We start from the raw sequence: 17831 nt of genomic DNA on the forward strand, positions 1-17831 counted from the left end.
AGCGACCTTGGGGGACGCCTCTGTCATGCTCATTCAGACTGAGATTGTTGTGACAAAAAAATAGCTGAATAATGTTTTTTTATATTTGATACTATCACGCCAGTGTGATTAGAAAGTTCAGTGTGGTACATCATCAGCCGCTAAATTCAAACCTGCGTTTGCACTTTGGCTGGCACTGAGCCAGAGACAGAAGCGTTTTTACAGCGCTGAGCATTATATTATGACCAATCACACACGATTCTGTTGAGCTTATTAATTCAATGGCCAATCAGAGGCGTTCAGATGAGTCATTGCTGAAACGCGGTGTTTAGCAATCGAGATAAACATAAGCCGTGGTGGTTGACATGCAATCATAATTTCTGTATGATTAGTAGACAGTAAACAATTAAAATATGACCATACTGGGCTGTCAACACCTGCAAGGGTCACTTAAATAAATCCATTGTTAGCGCTGAACCCAATAAGTACAACACTTTCTGTTTGGCCTAAATAAAAAAAGTACATTTCCCATAATTGTCTGAGAGAGAGGAACTGACCGTGCCCCAGCTCTGTCTGAGCGTAGGTGCCTAACATATGGAATGACTCGGCTAATGGGATCCATTTTTTGCGCTGTTCAGCTGTACACTGGCTGTTTAAGGTGGGAATGAACATGACATAATGGACACCAAAGGGTTCTTGATACACACCCTTCGCAATACTGCAGAATAAGAGCAAACAGATATAAAACTTCAAGTAGAGATACACGCAAATATGCAGTTACAGAAATTTACACTGGTTTTCAGAAGTGCTTTTTAAAGGCAAATGTATTTACACATTTATATAAACCTGCTTTGTAATTATTAATAAATTAACAGTACACAATGGCTGCATTAACTGAAATTAGTGCAGCATAGTGCTAAATGTGTATTAAAAGTGAACTTTCAACCATACTTCAACTATTTCAGTTTGAGAATAGGAGTAGAGTTGGTAAACTCTAATCCTCTTTAATTCCCTTTGACACACTTTTAACCTGAGACCTTTGCTCAGGCTATCTGCAAACACTTTGGAACTTGCCTTTGATTGCAAAATAAATAAGCTTTCATGTTACTCGCAAGCCTTTTTTTACAACATCATACCATTGGTTTGGTGAAAAAGGATCTACAATGTTACATTATTAAGCAAGTAACGTAATGTGACAAAAACATATTTACTAGATTTCCATTAATAAAAAAAATTAATAAAAATAAACAGGATATTTTTACTCCACATCCAGAAAAATGCATTGTTTGGATGAAACCAGTTCAAAAAGATAAAAGATAAAAAGATTCTTTGAGCAATGTTGGCACTAGGAAGGAACAGCTGGAATGAAGCAAGAATATAACCCATACATGACGTGTCATTGATTACAAAATGCTGGGACAAAGGTGACAATAACACCAGGGCGCTCATTATTTACTTTCATATTCTTCTTTCAGCTTTCAACTACTTTCAATTAACTTTCATATTTTTAAGACTTTACCTTTATATTAAACAGTGGGGAAAATTCTAATCATAAAGAGTAGACTTACCCAAGCATTTGACTGGGAGTCTGTTTTAATATGGACCTCAAACTTTTGTTTTCTATCCTCTATACATCACACAATCACACAATATCCCTAAATGGCAAATACACAAACCTCTTGTAAGAGTAGATCTCCTCTGGATCAGAAATACCATATTCCCTAAGCTTCAAAATCATCTGAGCACTCTTCCGCACTGCTGCATCATATCTCTCACTGCGGGAGAGGAAGTTCAGGTCTTCATGCTGGAAGTCTGGATCACTAATAACCAGAGACTCTAGGAAATAAAAATAAAGCACAACAGGTGATAAGTGCCATTTTTTAACCTAACTTTTTACCTTGATGTCTCAAACTTGCTGGTGTAAAAAATGTTCTGGCTGAGGATCTATGATACAGAAATAGAAATAGAGATTTTTCTTACACTACTGAACATTAAATCTCTCTTTCATTTTTTAGTCATACAATTTAGTTATGTACAAAGTTATGTTTACTTTAGAATAGATAAATAGTTAAAGAGGCCCAATTTATGACAAAAGAAAAAAGGGAAAAAAGGAAAGAGAATAATAATAATTAATAATAATGAAAGAGGGTGTCACTGCAAATACGCATGTAAAGTGACTTGGTATAAGAATCACCATCCCCTATAAAAGCAATATAGCAACTGTGAGAGGGCCGCTGACCTTATACATGTCATTTTCATGAAATACTGAAACAGTATAATAGAAAATAAAAGCACAGCAATAGTCTGCAGAAAAAAAATATATAAAATTGTATTTTGTGGAAAATACAATAAATGCATTTCCTGAGAAATATTTTAATTAATTAGAAATTAGAAATTGATTAGGCTTAAATATGCGTGTTTTATTTATACGGTCTAGTGTGAGCTTGCCCCACCTCCATTAAAAGAATGTATAAAACATATGTCAGATTGTGGTATTGGTACTAGGTCTATCATTAGAGATGTTTGCGAGGTGCCATTTAGGCGAAAATCTTTTTGACAAAGTATTGTCTTTAATAGGGAATAAATATCGGAATAGTTTACCGCAGTCAATAAGACAATTTTCTACTTATCACACTTTTAAATACCATCTTAAAAAGTGGCTTATGACGAAACATTATACGCAGAAATTTTAAATAATGTGTTTGGGGTATTTGTGTTTTATGTAGTGCTGTATGTCTGAGTACCTGTTTTTTTGTGTACCTGCCTAGGGACTGCGGATGTAAATTGCACTGTTGCTATAATCCGGCTTGTTTACATTTTGTATTTCATACTAATGTTCATTAACATGTATTGTCTCTATGAAATAAATAAACAGATCAAATCAAATAAATTATTTTTTTCTTTTGCACTCAAAAACAACTGTACACATATATATATATATATACACACACACACACACACACACAATTATAATAAATACAATTATATACAATGCAGATGAAATCAGATAATTCTGATCACAGCTGACCTATTTCTCTCCTCCTGCGTGTCTTTTCTGCACCACCATCCAGTATGTTCGTAAGGATCTCCAGGTTAAAAGATGCATTTTCACGTTCACGGCTAATATCAGGATTCATGACTGTTCCGTTGGAGCTCCTTCTGGGCGACGTGCCTTCTGCTTTGTGTGCTTTTAGTTCTGTTGTATAACGTTTCAACTCTGGCCTACTGGGGTTTGTTACTTCCTTGAAGGAGGGCGAATTTTGACGTCAGTTGTAAGTTGACCAATAGAAGCGTTAACAAATTGGTTATCAAGACACACGTGATCCAAGTTTACTGTTAACGTACGCTTTCTCCAATGGTAGAGCCGCGGAGGTTGGTATCTCCCAACAATAAGGCAAAAGAGTCATAATTCCGGATTGTTTTTTTTTTTTTTTTTAAACTACGTTTTAAGATGCATACCAAACGGGTGAATTACATCCCTTTTGACTTTGTATTTACTGTTGAAAAAAAGGAATGGTGAACGCAAAATACATAAACACAAAATAAATAAAACGTAAATAATACATAAAAATAATTATGATGTAAATAAAACATAAGCAAATAAATAAATGAACATACTGATGCTTGGCCAATTCATAAAATGTATGTGGAAGTGCGTCAGAGCCCTCGTACCTCTTTCCTGGTGACGTGTCACGTGACTCTGTGGCATGGCGCTGTTGTCTTAATGTGCCGAGTATCTAAAATGCTATTAATTTCCAATGACCCAAGCCTCTAGATGTATGGTTAAACTGAATATATGAAATGCTGCCTCCTCCAGCCGTGTTTCACTTCCTCTGGGAGATCAATACAGACCTGGTGAAAGATGGTGCTTCAGTGCGAACGTATGGCAGGTCGGTCTTACTCGTTAAAGTTGTCAAGAGTTTTTTTAGGTGCGATTTTTATTTATTTAACCCCACTATATCTTTAATTTAAATGTCAACTCTAGTCAGAGAAGTGCTGCGAACATCCGTATTTATTACTGATAAAAAATAGCTTTGATCCTAGTGTAGTAGGTTAAATTTTGAGTAACCTTTCTTAATGTTCATGTAAAACTGATTAAAAAGAGTCATACAATGTAAGGCTGTTTTTAAAATATGTTTGTATGTTGTATTTTTGTTTCAATGCCAGTAAACATGTGTTGAGGTGAACAGACTTCTGAAATGAAAACCAGGAACTGAAATGAAAACCAGAAAACTATTTCAGTGGTCAAAATATTTAAATCTTACTTATGTTGTTATACAATTAAAAACTGGGGATTGATATGGTTTTCATAATGCTGTTGTTATAATTAATAATTATCACGATGTTGGTGGTTTAAACTGACCCTGGCTGATTTTAATTCACCAAAAATCACAAAAAGCATACAGGTGAAAATATTATTATAACCAGATTTACAAAAATAAACCAAAAACATGTAATTTGAAAAAAATAAAATAATAATAATAATTGTGTTTGCAGTGTATTTGTGGGGTGTTTTAAAAGTGCTGTAAAAAGGGAAATTTCTGTGGACAGGACACCAAAAAAAACGTCTGGTCACTCTAACACAGGGGTGTCCAAACTCGATTTTTCGATATATCGTTTTTTAAAATGTGGTCGATTCAATATCGATTCTCAAAGAATTTTTTTCAATATTTATTTCCGCAAACATTGAACATAAGATTTACGTTAATCTTATTACTAGTCTAATCCACTAGATGTCACCCCCTTATTTTGCCTTGCGCGATGTTACAACGGAGAGTCCGTCATTCATTCATTGCTTAAAATGGCGGATCCAGGGCTCTACAGTGCGACCATTTCAGTCGCATTTGCGACTGAAAACTACTGCGTGCGACTATGAAAATGTTTTTAGGAGCACCAGTGCGACTGACCCGATGATCATCATACTTGTGATTGTGCTCAGGGGAGCTTCAAAGCTTTCTGCGTGTTTTTGCAGCGTTGAGTAATGTATCACAGACATATCTCATGAGTCCTTTCATAAGCAAAGTGAGAGATTCATTGCGCAGTGTAGAGAGCTTCGTTGATTATAAATGTGAGATCGAGATGAACTAAGATGAGTGACAGCTTTTAATGATTTTTAAGGGAGTTTGTAAATGTGATAAATGATTTAATACAATACAATTCAATAAACAAGAAGTTAATATTAAGTGACTTACATTGTCTGACTATAACACTATTGTCTGATTTTACTCTATTTCGTCATCGAAAATAGTTTCAAACAAAGTCACAGCTCAGCCGCTGCGCATCTCCATTCAAACACAGCGGTGTCTCGTTTATGAATGAACGGGGTTTTTTAAACGAATCTAGTGAGTCAGTGATTAATGATTACCCATTCATAAAGACAGTCACTTGATTCATTCCTGAATGAATCACCCGTTCGAATGAATCAATTGAATGAATGATTCAGTGATAAAAAATAAGACTTGCCGCCACCTGCTGGCAGTTTTAGTTTCATTTTTAAAGTATCTTTTCAGTTATTTAAATAATTTAATATTTCTATATTCAAAATTTTATATTTAAAACATTAATATCATCATGAATTTAATTGCACTCATTCCACTTCTGAGCCTCATTAAATGTCTGAAAGTACACCAAGCCACTTTTGTGTTCTTCTGTGCCACCTCTACAAATGAATTTTGTTAATACTGATTTAATTTGATTGGTAACTTACATTTCTTATTCTACTTGTTATTATTCTGTCGTTTTAATTACAATTTTTAAAAAGCTTATAAAATATAATTTTTTTAAGAATTTGACAAAAGATGACATACTTTTAATAAAGTTAGAGGAGTCAAATAGCACCTTCTAATCAATTATCCAAAATGTTATCAAAAAGTAGCCTTCCCATAACGAGGTAATATTTGACTCCTCTAACTTTATTAAAAGTATGTAATCTTTTATGTCAAATTTAAAAAATATATATATTTTATAAGCTTTTTAAAAATTTTAATTAAAACGACAGAATAAGAACAAGTAGAATAAGAAATATAAGTTACCAATCAAATTAAATCAGTATTAACAAAATTAATTTGTAGAGGTGGCACAGAAGAACACAAAAGTGGCTTGGTGTACTTTCAGACATTTAATGAGGCTCAGAAGTGGAATGAGTGCAATTAAATCCATAAATTCATGATGATATTAATGTTTTAAATATAAAATTTTGAATATAGAAATATTAAATGATTTAAATAACTGAAAAGATACTTTAAAAATGAAACAAACTGCCAGCAGGCGGCTCACTCGCTTGCACTCACGTCTCGCACAAGAGAGCCGCATGTTCAGAAAGCCATGTAAAATTAATGTAAGTTCAACTTAAAAAAAAAAAAACATGTCTCAAGACTTTATGGCGGTTTTTCCCCGTCCCACTGTATCATGTTTTTATATGAAATGAAGAAAGTACTCTTTGTGATTGGTTTTCGGTCCTTTGTATTAAACTATACATACATGCATGGTGCTGTTTTTTTTTTCTAATTGTTTAAGCAACTTTATTAATTATATATGGTTTATAAATATTATTTTAAACCTTATGCACTTTTTTTCAAAGATAGTCGTGTTATTTTATTACGCTTTGAAGAACCGTGCATAATATTTTGCTCGATGCGCCCTCTTGTGGCCTCAGGAGAGAAGCTAAAAGCTTTTTTCCCCCTAACTGAAATTCGAATTTAGTTTTTCAGTCATTTTGATAGCCCTAGTATGTGTGCTGTGTTGCCAGATGCCTTCAATGAAAAGTATCAGAATCAGAATAAGCTTTATTGCTAAGAATGCTTACCATATAAGGAATTTGTCCCTGGTGACAGAAAGGTGAATTTCTCTCTAAAGGCGCATCCACCGTACTACGGAGATGGATCAGCTTCATCTTTGCAGCCGACACTGACTCAGAAAACACTGGTTTAAAAATAAAAAATATTTACTTGATATTTTTTAGACACATTCATGGTCATTACGGGTGCTTTGCAGTAAGCTTTATGTGTGCGCTTGAGCATGGAATAGGCTATATATTAAAGGCTCATTATGGTATATATTTAAGTAAAGTAATATAAATGTGCAGTTAGCTGACTAATGGCTTAAATGGACGAATTAGTTGAATAGAAAATTCTATCGGCAGCAGCTCTAAAAAATATACAATATACAAAGTAGACAACAGACAACATATGTACAGGTATGTTATACACAAATGCAAGGGATTGTGAGTAAGAGTTATGTGCATACTTTAAATATAAAGTATAAATAGTATAAAGTATAAATAGTGTTGTGTATTGCACATGTTTATTGCACAGTGGAGACATTTAACTGTTCATTAGGTAGATAGCCTGAGGAAAGAAACTCGTCTTATGCCTGGCTGTTCTGGCGCTCAGTGCTCTGCAGTGCCGACCAGATGGCAACAGTTCACAGAGGAAGTGGCTTGGATGTTAGGGGTCCAGAATGATTTAACCAGCCACTTTCCTCACTCTGGATATGTACTGTTCTTGGAGAGTGGGAAGAGCTGTACCAATGATTTACTCAGCAGTCCGGACTATCAACTGTAGTCTTTTGAGGTCTGATTTGGTAGCCAAGCCAAAACAGACAGTTATAGAATTGCAGATGACATACTCTGTGACTGCAGAGTAGAACTGCAGAAGCAGCACCTGCAGGTTGAACTTCCTTAGCCGGTAAAAGAAATACAGCCTCTGCTGGGCCTTTTTTAAAATATAGTCAATGTGGAACTCCAACTTTAGGTTCTGTGAGATGGTGGTGCCTGAATGACTCCACTGCTACCACAGTGCTGTTCATGATGGTGAGTGGAGGTTTCTTCTAAAGTCCACAATCATCCTCAAAGTTTTGAGCGTGTTCAGCTCCAGGCTGTTATGACTGCAACAGACAGACAGCTGTTCAGCCTTCCTTCTATATGCAGACTTGTCACAATCCAGGATGAGGCTGATGATTGTAGTGTCGTCTGCAAATTTCAGAAGCTTGACAGAAGGATCTTTTGCAATGCAGTCGTTAGGGAGAAGAGCAGTGGGGAGAGAATACATCACTGGGGGGCACCAGTGCTGATTGTGCAGGTGTTGGATGTGTTTTCTCAGTCTCACTAGCTGCCTGTCTGTCAGAAGGTTGATGATCCACTGACAGATAGAGCTAGGGACAGAGGCTGGATTAGTTTGGTCCGGAGCATAGACTAAAAAAAAACATGGACGACACGTCTCCACTTCCTTCCGCTATAGAAAAGTGAAGCAAAAGCATCTCAGTATGGCAGCTGTCATCTTGTGCCAATGATGTCATTTAGAGCCCGAGTCTGTGCAGTAGTGATTCATTTGGAGCCTGAGTCTAGTGACAAGAGCCTTGGTATCAAAATCCCACCCTAACTCCCACAGACCCAATCGCAAACACATAATCATGACACCATACCCCATTTTTATAGCATCAAATAACTTAACTAAAAGCAAACTTATTAGACAAATGAACACTTGAAAATACATCAGCATGATAAGAACTACCTACCATCTTCTAAAATTACAGTGGAACATAATAAAGTCCCTCATTAAAGTTACAGTTATTTTAGCTATCATGTGGGTATCAGTAGATCAGATTAAATATACTTACATTCTCTATCATTAAATGGAAACTACATCCAGTTAGTCCTGACAAGCTTTTCGTGCATTTATATAGAGCATGTCATAGATTCTTACCTAACCTTTGGTATTATACACTTTTGTTTTTTAGTAATTTTCTAACTCTTAATATTGAGAGACAATGCATTAGAGGATGCTGAAATCAAATGATTCTGGTTATATTCCCACTTATAATTGTGTGCAGTCAAATTAAGGTAGCTGCAACAAGTTCTGTTTTAGACTTTCACTTTTCCTATAGTAGTAGAAAAAATTAGTTTTCCTGGTTTCCTGTTTCCCCTCGTTAATTCCTGATATTCCTCTCGTTCCTTTGTTTCCAGTGTTCATTGCCAAGTCCTTTCCGTTTGTTGTTGTAATGTAGGTGAGCTTGGTTCTGTTTCCTTGTTTCATGTTCTTTTGTTCCTTTGTTATTATATTATTAAACCAGTGCATTTGGATTGAACTCTTCCTTGTTTCTGAGCCTTTCTTTTTATAATTTACTGGTAAATATCGATTGATGGTCTTAATTATTTGACTTTTTAATCATCATTTATGTATTTCTTTCACCTGAAAAAAAACAAAAACAAATGTAGCTTGTGTTTATCTTTCCATCTAGACTTATAAGTTACAAGCCAGAAGGGTCCAAAGCCGTTCTAAGTGGTCAGCAATCTTCAGCACAGTGCCATGTGTCTGTACAAACAACACTTGTTGAACCATTCCAGCCCACACTTGGAGCTCAGTATTTTGTTCTTGGTGAAATTGAAAAGACTGATGGTGAGTTTGAGTATGATGTACTGTAATATAAATAAACCGTAGTTGCAGCCTGCTATAAGTCTAAATCTAGAAGCATTTTGGTTGTGTTTGTATTCAGAATGCGTGTTTTTATCTGTTGTTTTTTATGTTTTGTTTTTAACCAGAATTTTCTGTTGCTTCTTCTTCCAGGATTAACTGGAGTTATTCTACATGCTCGTGCTTTGAGTAATGTTGATGGCGTAGACCTCACACTAATGCAAAAGGCCATTAGGGAACAGAGATGTTTCTTTAAGAAGAGAATTCCTGAGATTAATGAGCAAGCTCCCCACTGTGAGCCCTCATACGTAAAAAACCTGTGAAATGTGATTATTTGAGAAATATTTTTCATTGTTGTGTTTTTGTACAATTTGAGAGTATATGACTTTGTCAACTTCTCAAAAGCATAGGATTGTAATGTTTATTTACAGAAAGTAGATGTGCATCATTAAATTAGATTTTTTTTTTACATTTAGCTAATGATTATGATTAGCTAACTGTGAAAATTAATCTCCTTTTAAATGTTTGAAAATAAACAAGTAAAATATGCAGTTTGTAACAGAGGTGAATAGCTCTTCAGTTATATATTGTGTTGCTGTATTCTGTATGGTATTTGTTCCAAACTTTATGCACACTGCACACTGTGTATACTATGTTAAGTACAAGAGGTATAAACACTATACCTGTTTAGGTTTTTTTATTTAAAAATAATAATAATAATAATAAAATATATGCGCTATTACAAAGATACATTGCTGTATGTGTTCTGCTTACTAAAATGCCTTGCATATGCCTGCAAATAATATATTTGATACCACTCTTGCAGTATGTTGATTTCATTTAGTAAAAGTAAATGTAATTTTAAAAAAAAAAGAACAGAAGTCATTCATTGCATTTTTTATTATTTTCAATGATTCTTGACAGCAGTTTCAGAAAGGACAGAGCATGTTAAAGACATAAATAAAAGTATAATGACTTTAAATCAGAAATTGCACTTCTGGCCCATCATACCAAGGAAATTAAAAAAAGGCTTATTTATTCTCCATATTTGGTTTCGGATAAATATTTCTTGCATTCCATGTGTTACAGTATTCTGCCGCTTTACATACTGTATAAAATGAAGTAAACATAAGCATCTCAGCGGTTGAGTTCAATCTAACCCATTTCAGTAATGTGGTTAAATTGGCAGATTTTATAGCACCTGAGATTTGCAGTATGTTGTATTACAAGTACAGTATATATCAGATTAAATCTTACTATTTTCATCTTACATTTAAAAAGGTTTTTGTTTGCTTAAAATATTTATTATTATACATTGATTATCTTAAAATCAGTATATTTAAAAAAAAAAAAAAAACATTTTCATTGGACTTTTTCTTTTTCTGATGTGCGGATTCCATTTATTTTTTGATCTTAACAATACATTGAATCAACGCAACCACTAACCCTTGCAATTATAAACTGGTGCAGGACTTAACTGTTTTTTTTGTGTGATAGATACTACAGTATTATTATAACCTAGGAGAATTGATTAAGTCAACAGTACAGAAACTTGAATGAATTACATATTTTGTAAACCAATGAGACTATGAGTGGCTATTTATGACTAAAATATGAGGAAGAATAGGCAGAATCTTTTGAGGAAGCAGGAAGAATTGGAAGACCTGATAGTGGGTCTGTCTTACAACGAGCCAAAGCCTGTTTGTAGTTGATCTTCTCCTTTGTGATGGGGTCAGTCAGCTCCTTTGCATAGTTGATCTCTTCCTGAAGCTCTCTCATCATTGTGCTGTCAATCATCTTAGAGCTGACAGCATCCACAATGTTAACTCTTCCTGCTTTGTTGGGGTTGACCAACCCACCTGTCAGAAATTGTGCCTCCATGTATCTCATGGCATTCTCTTTGGGCATCCACCCTTTCTGTACAGCCTCTCCGACTGACAGACGTTCTTTGGTCATAGGGTCCTCAACTCCAGTGAAAGCCTTTTGAGCATTTAATAAACGTTGTAGTTGACTGGACTCAATCAGACTTCGATCAGCTGCTTTGTGGACAGAATATCTTATGCTGTTGCTGATATCTACAATGCCACCAGTGGCTGCCTGTGCTTCAAGCAGTTTTTGGGCAGTGTTGGTGTCAATCATCTTTCGATCCATGGCACTGCGGACATTTAGACATGAATTGGTGTGTACATCATACACACCACAAATGGGGAACTCTTCATTAAGCTGTTGAGTTGCTTGGCTGGTAACTTGGCTGGTAACTTGGGTGTACGGTCGAGATTTTGTTTCACCAGCCACAAGAAGAGCAAACTCTGAGATCGGCATTTTGCCATCCTTGTACTGTTGTAGTTGGTATTTAGTCACCCTGCCTTCTTTTAGTGCATTTTTGATGGAGTACTGTTTGCCACTCTTCCGATCTTGCAAAACAGATATCTCACCATCAGGTCCCATTGTGGTGATTTCCTCCCAGTCACACTCTAGTTCCTGTAATTGTATGTACTGGCTGCGATCAATGAAGCCTTGCATGTAGGCATCATATGGTAACATGTCTTTACCAGTGTTAGGGTCCAAGATGCTGATCTTTGTGGACACATTGACTTCTTTAGTGCGAGTTTCTGAGGAATCCTCCTTCCTCAAACTGTTCTTTAGCTCCCTGATTATGTTGTCTCGCTTATGAATTGTGTCCTTCTCATCCAGGATCTCCCTTTCCAGCCTTTGAACATCTGACTCCATTTTAATGCTTCTTTGCCTGTTCGTTTGATTTCTTTCACTCATCAGCCTAGACTGCTGGTGGAATGAAATGCTGATGTTTTGTCTTTCAGAGTCCAAAGTCCTCAGCTCTCTCTGGAGGTTTTCTTTTTCTCTTTGCAGCTTGTCCTGATCATGAATCAAGTTGGTCTCCTCCAGAGACGTGGTAGTTCTTTTGCTAGCTTGTCGCTGCAGTTTCTCATCTAGACGGTGGATTTCATCCTCAAGATCTCGTCTGGCATTTTTCTTCTGAATTAATTGTTCTCGAAGGTGAGACCGTTCTGCTTCCACAGTCTGATCTTTCTCTACACGAACAATGTCTTTATAGATGGTCTTCTCAACCGACTTCTCTCGCTGCAAGATTTCTATCTCCAGTGTCAATTTCCTGATGTCTCTCTCTAAACGCATAATGTCACTGCTCTCCTTATCTATGTCTGTTCGAAGACCATTAGTCAGTTTATCTAGTTTTGGATCCCTCTCAACTTTCAGAACTTCCTCTATGACTATGTTCTCTTCAATAGGAGGTGGGGCAGTTTCTAGCTCATGGATTCTGGATTTAATTTGTCTCAGCTCAGTTTCCACCTGGATCTTTCTTTGCCTTTCATCACTTCTCCTGATGGCTGTCTCCTTGTCCTCAATGAGTGCTCTCATCTGCTGCACCTCTAGCTCAAATTTTCTCCGATTCTTCACTTCTTCATCTAGACTCCTACCTAGCCTATCATGATCAAGGATCTGCCTTGGGTCCTTTTGTAGACGCACCACCTCTTGCACTAGTACTTTTTCCTCTGGTTTTTGTCTCTCAAGCTGAATGTATTTATTCTGAAGATCAAACACCATTTCTTCTATAGTTCTGCGCCTCTGAGTTTCCTCACGGACTTCTCTCCTGAGACGATCTGCCTCCTTCTCCAGAAGTGGGTCATCAACATACTTAGTTACATCTTTAGTGACAATCTTGGTCTCCACCTTTGACTTTTCAGCCTTCCATTCATCCCTGTCTTTTCTTAGACGGATAAGCTCATCCTGCAAAGTACTGTAGGTTTTTTGCAGGGAATATACTTGATCAGAGAGCCTCTGTATTTCTCTTACATTCTCTGGACTTCTTTCCTCTTTTACAACCTCCTGAACTACATCCTTATACTCAATTTTGGGTTTCTGTGCATATAGCACTTCAAGCTCTGTTCTGACAAAGCTAACTTGTCTCTCAAAGTCTGATAACTGTCTGCTATTGTCTTGAAGCTCCCTTCTCAAGCGTTGCATCTCTGCCTCTGTCTCAGGGGCCACCCTGAAGTTCTCATTTATGATTTCTTTGACTTCCACTTTGGGCTTCATCTGTTGTATTTGGACATGGTGTGACTGAAGGTTGCTAAGATCAGTCATGAGACTTTTATTCTCATTTCTCACTTTTTCTATTGTAGTCAGAAGATCTTTAGACTCACTTATGAGTCCAGGGTCCTGCTCAACCCTTTTCACCTCCTTGGTGACAACTTTTGGCTCTAAAGTTGGTGCATATAGCACTTCAAGCTCTGTTCTGACAAAGCTAACTTGTCTCTCAAAGTCTGATAACTGTCTGCTATTGTCTTGAAGCTCCCTTCTCAAGCGTTGCATCTCTGCCTCTGTCTCAGGGGCCACCCTGAAGTTCTCATTTATGATTTCTTTGACTTCCACTTTGGGCTTCATCTGTTGTATTTGGACATGGTGTGACTGAAGGTTGCTAAGATCAGTCATGAGACTTTTATTCTCATTTCTCACTTTTTCTATTGTAGTCAGAAGATCTTTAGACTCACTTATGAGTCCAGGGTCCTGCTCAACCCTTTTCACCTCCTTGGTGACAACTTTTGGCTCTAAAGTTGGGATGAGCCTCTCAAGAGAATTGATCTGGCTCCTGGTTTGGGAGATTTCACTTTTCAGTGATTTGGCCCTCTCACCTTCATCTGAGATAGCCATCTCAAATGTCCTAACTGCCTTCAACATTTCTGGATCTTTTTCCAGTCTTACTACTTCCATTTGCACCACCTTCTCTTTTATGTTTTGCTTCTTTTGCTCCAAAATTGTCATCTCTGTTTGCAGGTAAGCCTTCTCTTGATCTTTAACTTTAAGTTCACTTCTCAATCTGCTTATGTTTTCTCGAATGTTTGATGCTTCTAAATCCAACTGAGGGTCTTTCTCTACCTCTGTCACTTCTCTTGTTACTAACTTGGGCTTGGTGTTCTTAAGTTCACTTTCTAGGCTAGTGATCTTTCTGGTCAGTACCTCAATCTCACTCTGTGTTTTGGTGCATTTCAGTGCTTCTTCATGAATTTTCTTTTGAAAGTCCTCCACATTGACCTCAAGTTTTGGGTCACGGTAATACTGCAGAATCTCCTTCTCCTCCACTCGCTCTACTCCTCTTCGATTCTTCAGAGATAAATATCTGTTCTTTATGGTGCTCAGGCTATTCTCTGCGTTGGTACATTTTGCAATTTCCTCCTTTAATTCTTTCTGGAGAACTTCTGTGTCCTCAGCTGCTTTTTGCTGCATCTGTTGTTGTTGTACAGCATTTACTTTTACCACATTCTGTGTAAATGGAGGAAAGACTAGTTAATATTTCAAAGATGATTAGTTTGAACACTTTACATGGATGTTATACTTTTCATAACAAAGATAAAGTGGATTTTAATATATCATGGTACAAATGATCCCTTCTGATCAGTGGTAAGCTACGAAAAATGTTGATCACATTTGCACCTCAGCCATAATGGACTTTGCTAAGTTCATCTGGTTGAGTAATTGTTCACTCTCAGCGGCTGTCTCAGCATAATGGTTTGTAAGATCCTTCTCCTGTAGTACAACAAAATAAAGAATTAAGTATTTAATTGACATTAGGAATTTTATGTCATGTTTTACATTTCAGATATCTCACCTGTTTTGCAACAGAGCTTGCTAGGGTGGAGGTGTGATTTCTTTTAGCATCTGTCGCAGGTATGTCATCAAGAGTAGCTTTGTACTTAACACAGTTCATCTCATATTCCTGCCCAAAATAAATGCAATATACAATTTCATAACAGTTTGAGCCAAAAAAAAATTTAACATTAGTCTTTTCACAGTTTTATTACGACAGTGTTTTAGTGCAATGGTAAAATAAAAAATAAATTAAGATTACGAAATTGAAGTCGTAATATTTTGAGAATAATGTAAAAATGACTAGAATAAAGTCATAGCAATACGAGATTAACATCGAAAAATGTTGAGAATAAAGTAGTATATTGTGTGAGTTTATTAATGTGAAAATTCCACCTACTCTGCAAAAACCATCTGTGGCATCCAACCTTTCATTCGTCACGTATTTAACATTAAAGAGGAGGTGGAATTTTCACATTAATTCACTTTATTCATGCAATATATACTTAATTCACTAAATATTGCGACGATTAAACTCGTATTGCTACAAATTTATTCTTGTAATTTTGACTATCTCAAAATACTACAACTTTAATATCATAATGCTACAACTTCATTCTCAAAATATTTCAACTTTAATCTCATATCGCTACGACTTTAGTTATAATATTTTGAGAATAAGGTCAAAATTACAAGAATACTGTATAATCTCTTAATCTTATTATTTATTTATTTTGCGTGGCAATAAAACGCTATCGGAGTTTTATACCCCCATGTAAATAAAAAATTATATTTGCCATGTAATTCTGGATAAAGACTTTTACTGTAGCACAAATATTTAACTTACTTTGAGAACATTCTGGAGATCCTTGGAAAGATCAACCACCCTGTCCATGTCATCGCCTTTCCTCTGTATATCCTCTATCACTCTCTTTTTGAGTAAAAGAAAACCACATTGAAAATTGTACAGTTTTTTTCTATAATTTACAGTATTTTATATAATCTGATATAGTCTACAAATCTAACCTTCTGAGAGTTCTGCTTTGCATTGACTTGAGACAAATCATCTGTGGGATTTATCTTGTTGTCAGGTAGATTATGTAAGAAGGAGCTCAGTGATTGGCTCACATTCTGGAAGTCCTGCTGTTTTGTGTTAGCTTCTTGCAAAAACCTCTCTCTGTGGAAATATAAAGACATTTTTAGCTAACAACATTAAAAAAGCTTAACTCTAAACAGTTCCGATTTAATATATACATGTATTTTAGATTCATGCCTTTTTAGATTCAATTTTTAGCATGAGTAGAACTCACCTTTCATTCAGCTGGTTGCTCACATTGGCATATCGGCTTTGAAGATTCTTCACTTCTGCTGCCTGTCTGCGTATATCAGGACAGTACTCCTGGTAACCCTGCTGAAGTGAACTGCATAGCTTCTTAAGTGCCTCTAGGTCCTCGTTAAGCTTTTGCATCTCACTTTGAGCTCCAGCAACATCTTTTCTCAAACCCTGGATGAAAGACAGGATATTTTGTTATTATGTATAAAATTCAAGCATTTGTTATGTGCAGTGACATTACTTGAGATGCAGTTACCAAAACCAAATAACTTAGTTTGAAGACAATATAGGTCCTAGGGATGTAACGATTCACTCAACTCACGATTTGATTCGATTCACGGTTTTGATTTCATGATTCGATTCCATTCACGATTTTTTATTTTTATTTTTTTTACAAAATGAGATTTAAGACAAATTATAAATTAAATGTGTCCTTTTATTATTGCTTGGACAAAATGCTGCACATTTCTTTGTGAAATTGAAATATATCACTATAATAATATACTAATATAGCACTTGCATATTATTGCTTTTTTGTTGGTTTTGATTGCTTTTATTGTCCTCATTTGTAAGTTGCTTTGGATAAAAGTGTATGCTAAATAACAAAATTTAAATATAATGTAAATGTAAATAACAAAACTAAATTGAAATTTTAAAACAAGCCCCAAATCTGCATTGACTTGAGACAAATCATCTGTGGGATTTATCTTGTTGTCAGGTAGATTATGTAAGAAGGAGCTCAGTGATTGGCTCACATTCTGGAAGTCCTGCTGTTTTGTGTTAGCTTCTTGCAAAAACCTCTCTCTGTGGAAATATAAAGACATTTTTAGCTAACAACATTAAAAAAGCTTAACTCTAAACAGTTCCGATTTAATATATACATGTATTTTAGATTCATGCCTTTTTAGATTCAATTTTTAGCATGAGTAGAACTCACCTTTCATTCAGCTGGTTGCTCACATTGGCATATCGGCTTTGAAGATTCTTCACTTCTGCTGCCTGTCTGCGTATATCAGGACAGTACTCCTGGTAACCCTGCTGAAGTGAACTGCATAGCTTCTTAAGTGCCTCTAGGTCCTCGTTAAGCTTTTGCATCTCACTTTGAGCTCCAGCAACATCTTTTCTCAAACCCTGGATGAAAGACAGGATATTTTGTTATTATGTATAAAATTCAAGCATTTGTTATGTGCAGTGACATTACTTGAGATGCAGTTACCAAAACCAAATAACTTAGTTTGAAGACAATATAGGTCCTAGGGATGTAACGATTCACTCAACTCACGATTTGATTCGATTCACGGTTTTGATTTCATGATTCGATTCCATTCACGATTTTTTATTTTTATTTTTTTTACAAAATGAGATTTAAGACAAATTATAAATTAAATGTGTCCTTTTATTATTGCTTGGACAAAATGCTGCACATTTCTTTGTGAAATTGAAATATATCACTATAATATTATACTAATATAGCACGTGCATACATA

General features: G+C 35.8%; 3 protein-coding genes across 5 annotated transcripts in view; 1 reads left to right on the forward strand and 2 right to left on the reverse strand.

Moving 5' to 3' along the window:
- Positions 1-3246, reverse strand: part of acox1 (acyl-CoA oxidase 1, palmitoyl) — a 24115-nt gene extending 20869 nt beyond the window's left edge. The window contains exons 1-3 of one of the 2 annotated variants that reach the window (XM_016521643.1): positions 3008-3246; positions 1656-1815; positions 537-697 (exon numbers count right to left, since the gene is read on the reverse strand). In XM_016521643.1, coding sequence (XP_016377129.1) covers positions 537-697; positions 1656-1815; positions 3008-3116 — 430 coding nt within the window. In that variant the 5' untranslated portion in view covers positions 3117-3246. The remainder of the gene's footprint in view (positions 1-536; positions 698-1655; positions 1816-3007) is intronic. The other variant, XM_016521644.1, reaches the window with a different exon arrangement.
- A 412-nt stretch (positions 3247-3658) lies between these two features.
- ten1 (TEN1 subunit of CST complex) lies at positions 3659-10121 on the forward strand. Of its 2 annotated transcripts, XM_016521647.1 has the most exons (4): positions 3659-3869; positions 8942-8978; positions 9217-9374; positions 9543-10121. In XM_016521647.1, the coding sequence occupies exons 1-4, from the start codon at positions 3842-3844 to the stop codon at positions 9710-9712; spliced, it is 393 nt and encodes a 130-aa protein (XP_016377133.1). In that variant the 5' UTR covers positions 3659-3841; the 3' UTR covers positions 9713-10121. The 2 variants fall into 2 exon arrangements, with proteins under 2 accessions (XP_016377133.1, XP_016377132.1); XM_016521646.1 differs by lacking the exon at positions 8942-8978.
- Positions 10122-10799: 678 nt separating this feature from the next.
- The window catches only part of evpla (envoplakin a), a 22778-nt gene continuing 15746 nt past the window's right edge, over positions 10800-17831 (reverse strand). Inside the window, exons 17-24 of the mRNA XM_016521642.1 lie at positions 17282-17475; positions 17052-17148; positions 16038-16091; positions 15859-15942; positions 15034-15141; positions 14859-14951; positions 13944-14687; positions 10800-13595 (exon numbers count right to left, since the gene is read on the reverse strand). Of these exons, the coding sequence (XP_016377128.1) occupies positions 10986-13595; positions 13944-14687; positions 14859-14951; positions 15034-15141; positions 15859-15942; positions 16038-16091; positions 17052-17148; positions 17282-17475 (3984 nt within the window). The 3' untranslated portion in view covers positions 10800-10985. The remainder of the gene's footprint in view (positions 13596-13943; positions 14688-14858; positions 14952-15033; positions 15142-15858; positions 15943-16037; positions 16092-17051; positions 17149-17281; positions 17476-17831) is intronic.

Source organism: Sinocyclocheilus rhinocerous, unplaced genomic scaffold (assembly GCF_001515625.1).
Source record: "Sinocyclocheilus rhinocerous isolate Xijiao unplaced genomic scaffold, SAMN03320098_v1.1 scaffold3526, whole genome shotgun sequence".
Classification (NCBI taxonomy): domain Eukaryota; kingdom Metazoa; phylum Chordata; class Actinopteri; order Cypriniformes; family Cyprinidae; genus Sinocyclocheilus; species Sinocyclocheilus rhinocerous.

Coding starts and splice junctions, on each gene's coding strand:
- ten1 (XM_016521646.1), top strand. CDS start 3,781: ATGCTGCCTCCTCCAGCCGTGTTTCACTTCCTCTGGGAGATCAATACA. Junction 3,870..9,216: donor TCAGTGCGAACGTATGGCAG/GTCGGTCTTACT, acceptor CTTTCCATCTAG/ACTTATAAGTTACAAGCCAG. Junction 9,375..9,542: donor TGAAATTGAAAAGACTGATG/GTGAGTTTGAGT, acceptor TTCTTCTTCCAG/GATTAACTGGAGTTATTCTA.